This window comes from Anthonomus grandis, chromosome 1 (genome assembly GCF_022605725.1).
Source record: "Anthonomus grandis grandis chromosome 1, icAntGran1.3, whole genome shotgun sequence".
Taxonomy (NCBI): Eukaryota; Metazoa; Arthropoda; class Insecta; order Coleoptera; family Curculionidae; genus Anthonomus; species Anthonomus grandis.
Window position 1 is genome coordinate 50144722 of NC_065546.1, and position 11303 is coordinate 50156024.

At 29.9% G+C, this 11303-nt stretch overlaps 1 protein-coding gene and 1 long non-coding RNA gene across 2 annotated transcripts; one reads left to right on the plus strand and one right to left on the minus strand.

Annotated features, from left to right (window-relative positions):
* Nucleotides 1-211: 211 nt before the first annotated feature.
* LOC126741079 (60S ribosomal protein L30) lies at nt 212-5470 on the minus strand. The gene is made up of 3 exons (XM_050447394.1): nt 5342-5470; nt 5093-5206; nt 212-506 (listed from the first exon to the last, which is right to left on the minus strand). Exons 2-3 carry the CDS (start codon nt 5198-5200, stop codon nt 267-269), a joined length of 348 nt encoding a protein of 115 aa, XP_050303351.1. The 5' UTR covers nt 5201-5206; nt 5342-5470; the 3' UTR covers nt 212-266.
* A 2629-nt stretch (nt 5471-8099) lies between these two features.
* On the plus strand, nt 8100-11303 carry LOC126739936 (uncharacterized). Its single transcript, XR_007661738.1, has 2 exons — nt 8100-8773; nt 9287-11303. It is a non-coding gene; the product is annotated as an uncharacterized LOC126739936 (long non-coding RNA).

The window sequence follows — 11303 nt, forward strand, 5'->3', positions numbered from 1 at the left end:
GTAATAATAGTCATTGCCTACATAAGAAAGAAAACAATTTGGGGACTAAGATAAAGCTGGTTCTTATTAATTTTAGGAATAGTTTTTATTATTCTAATAGTTTATCCATAAACCAAGCTGGTCAAGCCTATGCTATCATCTATATTTCTAGTAGTAATTTTCTTTTAAAATTATTATTTTTTTTTGGAAATTGAATAATAACAGATAAACAGCATTTTAAAATTTTTTATTAAAGGTCATTAAATTTAAAACACTTATAACTTAACTTATTGTGAGGCATCACCAGAAGGCATTGACCTTATGATATCAGAGTCGCCAGGATCAGTAATGGACATGGCGCACACCCTGAAGTATTTACCGCAGGCAGTGCCTAATTCCACATTGTTTCCAGTGTAGTGATGGACACCAGTTTTGGCTAACATGGCGTAGTACTCAATCTCTGATTTCCTTAAAGATGGAGTGTTGTTGGCAATGATTATAAGCTTTGCTTTGCCATGCCTAAGAGTCTGGAAAAAATATATAAATATTGTGATAAAAAAACAGAGCATCGAAATGTCCTTTGTGAATGGAATACCTTTTTGTTTTAATCAAAGATTTCTGAGTTGCTGAAAAATTGTTAAAAGTATTCTGAATTAAGTTGGCAACTCAGAAATTATGACACCACAAAATGTTTCATGCAACATTTTGCGGTAAGACTCAATTTGAAAAGATTTATACTTATATTGGACAAGGGATGTTAGGGAGTGGAGAAAAATTAGTAAACTATTGCTAGTACAAAAAATATTTAATAAAACTCACATTTTTTTTAATGGTTTCAATGAAATTATATTTTGAAATACTTGAAAACTTGAAACATGAATAATGACAAATCATTAAAAATATGATAACAAGGACAATTACAAAATTATAGGAATTGAATATTATACATCTGAAAAAATTAGAATTGATGGATGAACAAATCAATGTTGTTTATTGGCAGTAAAATACACATTTTCTTCATGTGTGCTAATTTAAGAAACTCTCTTCCCCTTGGAGGTCAATGAATTTAACTATACAATCTATAATGCAAATATTTTGAAAAATGGTAATTTAATTCTAGTGCCTCTAAGACGTTTATTACTATATTTTATTTGAAAAAATATTTCATTTAACTTTATTTTAATATAACAAACTTATTGTATTCAACATTTTTACATGAATTACAGCAGTTCATTGTGTTAACATTCACAGATATTTATAACTTTTACAGTGGAATCCTAAAATATCCACAACCTTTTATTAAAGCCAACAGTCATAATGGAAAGTATTCATTTATTTTAAATTTTTAAAGATAAAAGAATATTATACCAGGTTAAACTTTTAATAATACATTTTAGGGTAAAAAAAAACTTTTCAATTCAAAGGATAATTTATTCTAATTACTGCTAACACTCCACTCCAAAACTCTATCTTCCACCAGTGTATTTAAATTTTTTTTGTAGTTTCTTCCCTTTAGTGAATTAAAACTTTTAGTTCCATATTCAAAAATACAATAATACATATAACTAATTAACATGCTATTGGTGCTGACTGGGTTAATGTAAGCATTCTTTTTCTTTATTTCCTAGTGGAGTACCTTATTTATTGCAGATTTCTTGAAAATAGTAATCAATAGCTACATTCGCAATGGTGTACCAAATATTTAATACTTGGATCAAATGACATCATGTGAACTATTTTTTCAGTATAAATGGCTGCAGACTAAAATTTGATACCCGAATTTGATGCTTCCCAACCAGGGTAGTTTAAATAATTTTTTTTTGGTGTAAACACCTTAGGACCTATTTTGAAATACCAAAATGACAATTTTGACACTTTATTGGATGTTAACGCAGAAGGTTTTTATTTTTGCACACAAAAATAAAGTAGAAGAGGAAGAGAAGGACAAGCATAAGCCTTAAAAAAATTATTAGTTTATTTTTATTATTTTTAAACAATAACACTTAAAGATTTAGAAGTTATGTCCTATAATTCTTCATCTAAAATGATAAACTCCATTCAACTGACATTTTGATCCTAGAGATAATCCTGCACTAATTTAACCCTCAAAATCAATCCTTGTAAACAGGGCTGTACTAAATAAAAATTTATTTAATATTTAAACAGAAACATAAAGTAATTTACATCGAATTTTAACAAAATAGAAAAGCTATATAAATATTAGCACCTAGGTATGCAGTACCTGTATGTGCTTGAAAAATAAAACAAATACTCTAAAAATTACAACAATTGCCTGATTTTCTAAACGCTCTAGTTACTTCTAACGCGCTTAATAAATTTATAATACACAAGATAAACTTAATTTTGATTTATGTTACATTGTTTTTAATTATTATTGAAAAATTTCTAAAAAATTTAAGATGTTACCTAAGATGTATTCTTTAGATTTCTTCTTAAATGTACCCATGATTTCTATAGTTCTTATATTGTGAGGTAACAAATTGTAAAGTTTCGGCCCTAAATAATGTACAAAATGTTGTTCCATAGTATTTTTACATAAGATAGAGTTATGTAGTTGGTTTGATTTTACCTCTTGTAGGATAGTTATGTGATATGATGGTGCAACTAAATTTATTATTTAAATGGACATATTTACAAACTTCTATTACATATAATGTTCTAATATTAGATATTTCTTTTGAGTATAACATGTGAGTAGGGTAGAGTTTTGGTTTTTTTAAAATGATTTTAATTATGTAATTTTGCATAACCCTTAACTGTTCCATATTCATACTGTACATACCACCCCACACCAACATACCATACCTAAGCAATGGTTCAACAAGTGCCTTATACACTACAATTAAATTTTTCTTGTTTAAGAACTGTCTAAGCAAATAAAACTTGTAAATTAGACATCTGATTTTTTTAGTAATATATATAACATGTTGGTTCCATTTTAAATTGTTATCTAAAATAATTCCTAAGTATTTTATTTCGTTTTGCTCTTTTATTAAATTGTTATCATTTATTTTAATGTTGCTAAAATTTGGTCTATTTGCTGCTGTAAGTGAAAAGGCTACATAATATGTTTTAGAAATATTTAAACTTAGTTTGAATGTATCCAGAAAATAAATTTAGAAAAAAATTTAGTTTTTTTGAAACCAACCTTAAGTTTTTCTCTCACCCCTTCCTAAGTTTTATCCGAAAAAATTATTACTGTGTCATCAGCATAAGCTATAACTTTCCCACCCACATTAAAATTACACAGCATGTTTATGTAAAGAATAAATAAAATTGGTCCGAGAATGGTACCTTGAGGCATGCCATGTTTAATTTTTTTGGGAGAGCTTAATATATTATTTATTTTGACAAATTGAGTATGATTTGTGAGATAATTCTCAAAGATGCTCAAAACTGGTCCCCGCACACCATTTCTTTCAAGGACATTAATGAGAAGGGAATGGGATATGCTATCAAACACTTTTTGCAAGTCCAGGAATAGAGCTATCGTTTTTTTGCCTACTTTTAAATTACCAGAAACATTTTTTACAAATCATTCAGTTGTCGGCTTACCTTCAAGAAATTTAAATTGATTTTCTGATATGTCGTCAATGGTATTCAAAAAATCAACTCATCAAAAATCAAGTCATGATTTAAGGCATTTCTCATAAATTTTAGCAAAATTTGAAATAACGCTTATTGGCCTATAATTTTCTATATTGAGTTTATCTCCTGATTTATGAATTGGTGTAGCCTTAAAGTAAGGTACAATGCCTGTTTTGAAAATTTGGTTGATTATATGTGTAATTGAATCCTTAAGTTTTAAATATAGAAGTTTTATTGTTTTAGAAGTAATTTGATCAATACCAAGGGAGCAATTATTTTTAAGGGAATTTATATGTTTCACTATTTCTATTGAATTTGTAGGTCTTAAATACATAGAGTTAGGAATTGATTCTTTTATAGGGGTTGGCGTTTCTGGGATATTAAGGGCACCAGAAATTTGAACATCAATATTAACAAAATAATCATTAGCATAATCAGCAATTTCATTGCTTTTAGTCAGAATCATATTTTGCTTTTTAATTTGTAAGATCTGTGGTTTTTTGTCATTTTGATTTGTGGCCTCATTAATTAATTTGTACAATTTTCTAATGTCATGTTCATGCTCAAAAACTTGATTTTTATAGTATTCATTTTTGGTGACCGTAATTAACCTTTTTAATTTATTTCTGTAATTAGTATATTCTAATTTATTTTCGTCAGTAGGATTTAATCTCAAATTTCTTTTCATTTTATCACTTTTTTTAATAGAAACAATTAACCCAGTTGAAATCCATGGTTTTGCTCTTTTGTATTTTAGTTTTATTTCAGATTTTTTTATTATGTCAGTGAGGTTGTTTATTAAATATTTACATGCTTCTTCTGGATCATTAATGGCTAAGATAGCATTCCAATCAACTAACTCAGCTTCATGTATTAGTCGTGTGTAATCAGTTTTTGTTAGTGTATTTATGTCAGTGCTGTCTATATTTTCTTTGTCTTGACTTGAGCATTAACAGCCACATAGTCTATCATTTGATCCATGGATCTAATAGATCCGCGCATTGTAAATGTAGCTAATTTTTCCTGAATAAAACTGTGGTAAACTTAAAATAAAGAGAGTATATCAAATTTATTCACTGATTAGATTACATTAACAGGTCTTAATTTTAAAGCTTGAAAGACAAGTAACAGTAAAGGCATTAAAATATAGGAAATAAACAATTTTATGGGATTTTGCCCTATAAATTTAAAATTTTTGATGAGACAAAATTATTTTCCATTCATAAAAAGGGGCTGGTTCATAAAAAGCAAATTCCAGTACCCTGGAATATGTTTAATAATTTGCTTTTTGTACAATTTTGTATTGTTCAAGTTATAATTACTAAATAGTAAGTAGGGTAAGATTGGCTATTGCATTTTCTATGAAAAACGTCAATTTTCCAAATTTTAATGCATAAGGAAAGAAATTATTTTATTGTAACATGGTTTAAAAGGGTGGAGTGGTAAGGTTATGTATCACACGGAGTGTTTATGATAAAAAATAATTTGTGATACCTTTACTTACTTTTAAAGTTTGTTTGTATCCTAGACAATACTTTCCAGATTTCATTACCAAAGCCAGACGGCTGTTAATGCTTTCAATAGCTTTTTTCTGCTTCTTTTGGGCAACCATGTTGACCTGAAATAAGATTGTTTTTAGAGTCGAGAGTTGCTTTACAATAAATTTTAATCTTTAACTGGATAGTGAAGTTAAAGAATTTTACGATATCCTAGGCCTCAAAACTAAGATAAATTGAAAAAATTGAATAAATACCTAAACTTTATTTTCCACGTGCGACTTTACCGAACAAGTCGTCAAAAAAAGGAAGCGTCAAGACTGTCAGTTTTAGACATTAAGAGACTTGTCAGTTTTGACGTCAGCTTTTAAGGGCACATTCACAACTAATTCAAGTTTCATTATAAAATTTATACAGGTTGGGGAGTTGAAGATTACGCATTATCAAAAACCGCAACACACGTCCTCTGGTTGATTATAGGCCGCCGGAAAATCCGGATATCGCCGGAAAAATTCATATAGGCATGTCTCATTTTGCTTAGTGCAGTATGCACTGTTCTCAACGTATTATAATTTTTTATACTTTTTCTGAAATGATTCAAATTATTAAATAATTTTATAGAGACAATTCCGTAATACCTACAGGAATTTCTTTTAAACTACATTTGAAAATAGACCGAAACCTTAATACTTTTTAGCGAGATACAATCTAAAATGTGGGTTCGACTTTTGAGACATTATTTAGGTTTCAAGATAATCATAAAGGCCACATTAAAGTGCGAAAACCTTCTTTCGAAAGAGTCCAGGAGCAAGAACGGCTGGACAAAATATTTCGTAGTACCCTAGAAACGGATTCAACATGATCAGATAGAAATATTTAATGCCAAGAATATAATTTTGTCAAACCATGATGAAAAAAAGCAAATGAAAGTTAATTTTGCTACGAAATATTGTATTTTCCGATGAATCTTCTTTTCCATTACATTTGAAACACAATCTTTTCGTTGTTTGATATTGGTCTTGAACCATGAACGCAGAAGTTTTCAATTCCGTACTCAGTATTCTCAAAAGTTATATGTTTGGGCTGGTATTTTGTGCGAAAATATTATAGCCATAGACCATATTTTTATGGCACTTTAAACGTCCAAAAATACCTTTAGTACCTATAAAAACTGAAAGTTCAACCTGCCATTCAAATCCTCCCTGATGTCTACCTGGAATCAATTTTCAAATGTATAACATAGTCTCAGCTGTATTTAGTGTCTGTCTTAAAGTTTTTACTTGTGTGTTACCGAATTACTACTATTGAAATATATAGGTTCAGAGTATTTTGCATTGAACTTATCATACAAATAGTCTGTCATCTCTTGTAGGTGATAGCTCTATTCCTGATCCAGTTCTTTTTCATAAGGAAACAGTAAAGTTTGGATGGCAGGCTTTTAATCATATACAATATAATTAATGACATAATAACATTTCAGACTCAATATTAGTTCTCCAAACTAGCTGCCGAATGGATGAGGAAAAAATAGCAAAGTATATTTTCTTTATTTCTCAAATCAGCGATAGGGCATTTGCCAAATCGCATCTTTAAACTTTACAGAGGATATGTATTCATATGAACAAGAAATGTGCCTGAAAGGTCGGATATGAAAATTCAAGCAATACACTATCTTCAAATCTTATTTTACATGATAAGCTACGTTTACCTTCATAGCAGTGGCTTTTAAAATTATTTTAAAATTAAAACAGAGTTATTTAATTTTTTGAGTAGTAACTTAAAATTATAATAATTTATTATTTATGATCGATTAATGTTTGTTTCCACTTGTAAAGTATATAAGTTTATTAGTTACTTTCACAGAATTTTATGTGGTTACCTCAGCAAAGTAAAAAAATTTTTTATTAAACTAAAATAAAATTAACTGAATATTTATCAAAAATAATGGCATCGTATTTAATATAACCATTAACTACATACAATTTTATAGGCTGACGGGACTTAGTAGAGGTACCCAGCTGGTTCGTCTAAATGGCTTTGTATCAAAAATGATATAAGTATATTATATGTTGTACCCCAAGGTCTCTCGCAGTTCAGGCCTTTATTTTCCCCTTTTTTTATAAGTGATCTTATTGATAGAACCAAATATTCACAGAATCTGACCTACTGATGAGGTATTGAGGTATTGGTACTGAGGAAAAATTGTGTAAAATATTTAAATCTTAAATTGATGATGTGATACAACTTCAGTGGATTTAATAGGATTAATTTATGATGCGTTGATAATGATGTGCAGTTAAATTTAAAGACATGTTTCAGTACCACATTAAACCAGAGTATCAAACATAATTCAGAATGAGTATTTTATAGATGGCTCAGTATTAAAAATTGTCTCTGAAATTAGGAACTTGTTGTTACAGTTGACTTTAAATTGATTTTTGACTCTCATCTTTATGATAGAGTTAACGCAAACGCGACAACTTTAAAGCGTATCCTTGAATTTATCATTCATAGTAATTCAGGATTACCGGCTTTTTACTTTAAAATTCCATACTGTTTGTACATCGTTTCTATCATTGCGTCTCTATTTTTCAACATTTCAGACTTTCAATACCCTCCATAGAGGACGAGATCATCCATTCTTTGGCATTCCTTCGGTCATATAATTGTGGGGTTCATTTTCTTCTCACATATCACCTCCCCAACATAACATCGAAATATTTACTATAACAGTTGCAGTTTTATCTTTTAGTACGTTGTACATAGCATTAAGACGATCTGCATTTACTAATTAATTTTATTTTGTTGATCCTTGTAAATTGGATTTGTAGTTGATCTGAAATTAATTTAAAGAAATTAAAATCGTTAACAATTTTGGACTCACGTTGTGGATGCGTTTGATCTTGATCCTGTGATTTTACTTTAGTAAATTGACAGATTTCATTGACACAGCAGATGTCATATACTAGGAAAGAGAGTCTATCTTTCTTCATCATTGGCAGTCTGGCACAGTGCTGCCAGATGTAACATAATTATCGAATTGTAACATAATTTATCCTTAAAATTGAACTGAAATATTACTTGTACCATATTCGATAATTGTAACATAATTTCACTAGAAAATAATTCAAAACGTTAAAATACATTTCAAACTTAATAAACTACCAAGAGAGTTTAGGATTTTTACCATAACGTGAGTTATATTATTGGCAAAATGTATATGTATACCATCTATCTATTATAGGCATCTACCCATTATATTTCCTCCCTACTAGCTATTTTTCAATTATTTATCCGAACTTCAAACCGATAACGCCATCTCTGGTGCAAGTTCAAGACCAAATCAATCAAATCCAAATCTTTAAACGGCGCTCGGTGTGGGCTCCGCTCCGCCGGTAACGAGTTGTGGGAATCACCGAACAGAACGTCAAATAAAAATAAAATCATACATATTAAAGCCTACGGTAGAGAGCTATAACTTTTTCACTGTGTAATTGGTAATATTATAATTGAAACGTGTAAAATGAACGCTGCAACTACGTCAAAATATTCTTCTGATTCGGACTCGGAATCTGAAGCAAACATCAATAGGAAACGTTTTAAAAACATGCAAAGACGGGAAACTAGACCTCAGCAATACAGGGTAGAATGGGAAAATCTTTATAAGGCGTGGTTAAAACCTGTTAAAGGTAAGTGTTATATTTCCGTTATGTAGGGTGTTAATTTAGTATATTAGGTACAATAAATTTGACAGATGAATCTTTAGGTTATTTTAATACAAGTTTAGATAAACATGTGTCCGCAACGGCGGTTTGTTTACGAGATACAGAATGTTAATCTTAAATAAAACAATTGGTTTTTCAGGAATATCCTAATACGCTTTATCTAATTCTGTCATAATTTGGCGGTGGATAGTTTATACTAGTGAGGTGTTAATTTAGCCTTAGCTTGATTCAATTTATTAGAAGCGGCGTCGTGAGCGGTATACCTAAACGAATATTTTTGCTTAGAAAAATAATCGTAACTGACTTTTATATATAGATTTTTTATTTTCTTTAGATAAATTTATCAAAATAAATAAAAACAGAATAAATAAAATAAATAAATAAATTCGGTGGCTTAATATTACATAAATTATGTAATTAATAATTGGTGGGACTGTGGGACACTCTTTGATTTATTTGGTATTTATTGTGTTTTAGATAATCCTCTACGGGCAAGGTGCATTGCATATAACACTGATTTCCAAGCTGATATTACAGTCATCAAAAATCACGGCAAGGGCGTTAAACACATGAAGCTTGTAAAGGGACTGGCATCAAATCAACCTAAAATCGATTCTTCATTTTTTAAAAAGAATGAGGCTCAAGATCAAGTTTCCCAAGCAGAGATCAAAGTAGCCGCTTTTATTTCTGAGCATAACTTATCTATGAAACTGTCAGATCATTTAGTGCCCCTTATGAAAAATATGTTTCCTGACTCCAGAATTGCCAAAGACATGCAAATGGGAAGAACCAAATGTACCGGCATTATTAAGAACGTTTTGGGGAAATGTTGTTTTGAGGAGCTTGTAGAAGAGCTAAGGTATAAAAGGTTTAGTTTTTTAATAGACGAATCTACAGATATAAGCAGCGTAAAAAATATGTGTGTTTGCGTGCGGTACTTTTCTTGAAAATGTCAAAAAGTTGTAACTAGATTTTTTAGTTTAGTGCAATGTTTTTCTGGCAAAAATGCTGATGAAGCAAATACTGGTGCTACGGCTGAGGTAATATACAACAAGCTTATTGCTGTATTTACATCATCCGTGTTACCCTTAGAAAATATCATAGGCTTTGGTTCGGACGGCTGCAACACAATGTTTGGGTCAAAAAATTCTGTTGTTACTCGATTAGAACTTAACTTCCCTGGAATAGTTATTCAAAAATGTATATGTCATTCTCTCCATTTATGCGCCAGTGATACATGTAAAGTTCTTCCACGGCACTGTGAAGACTTAGCTAGGAATATTTTTAGTTTTTTTAAACACAGTAGCAAAAGGCAAGCTCAGCTTTTAGAATTTCAAGAATTTTGTCAAGTTGAGCCTCACAAAATTTTGCGGCCTTCGCAGACTAGGTGGCTTTCACTGCTCATGGTAGTTAACAGAATTATTGAGCAGTGGGATCCATTACAGCTATATTTTACCCAGCAGTGGATTGGACATAGATTACTAGCATCCGAAACCATAGCCAATAGGTTAGGTGACAGTGAAACTAAACTTTTTTTTTATTTTCTCCAATGGATTCTTCCAAAATTTGTCGAATTAAACATTTATTTTCAAAACGAACAAGTAGTTATAACAACAGTTTATACTAAAATGTGCGAAACTTTTAAATTTCTTTTGTTGGCCTTTTTAAAACCCAATTATGTCCATCAAACAGAATTGCAAAACATAGATCCATCTAACGATAAATATTTTATAGAGTTAAACCAAGTATATCTTGGTATTAAGGTAATGGAAAATATTAATAAACTAAATCAGCAACAACAAGATGACTTCCTCATCCGATGTCGTCAATTTTTAATAGTATCTGCTATGGAGATGAAAAAAAGGTTTAATTTCAATGATAGTATCTTATCTAACTTAGCTATATTTGATAAGAATTATTGTAAGCCAAGACCTCAGTCTCTTATAGGGGTAATAAACTTACTACCTAGAATTATAGATCCTCAAGATACCGACAAAAAAACAAAAAATTGATGACCAGTGGAGGCTATATTGTCAGTACCTAAATGAGTTTGATGAGGATATTAAAAATGAAAATAACATTGACAAATATTGGTATAAAATATCTATAAAGAAAGACCTTTTAGACTCCAAACCATATGCAGCTTTAGGCGCATTTGTTTTGGATATCCTTATTTTACCCCATTCCAATGCAGATTGTGAACGGGTTTTTTCTAAGGTAAATCTCATTAAAACTGATACGCGTAATAGTTTGTGCACTAAAACTATAAATGCACTACTTTTATCATCACAGCGCGCTCATGGTGAATGCTATAATTTTGATGTTACTCAAAAAATGACAAAGTCTATGATATCAAATATAATATATAAGAAGGATGGTGAAGAAGATATTAATATTTCATTTGAATAATGACTTTTGTGTTAAAATTTTTTCCTTGTACCTAATTTCTGGTTTAAATTTCATACATAATATCAAAATATATAAGTTAAATTTA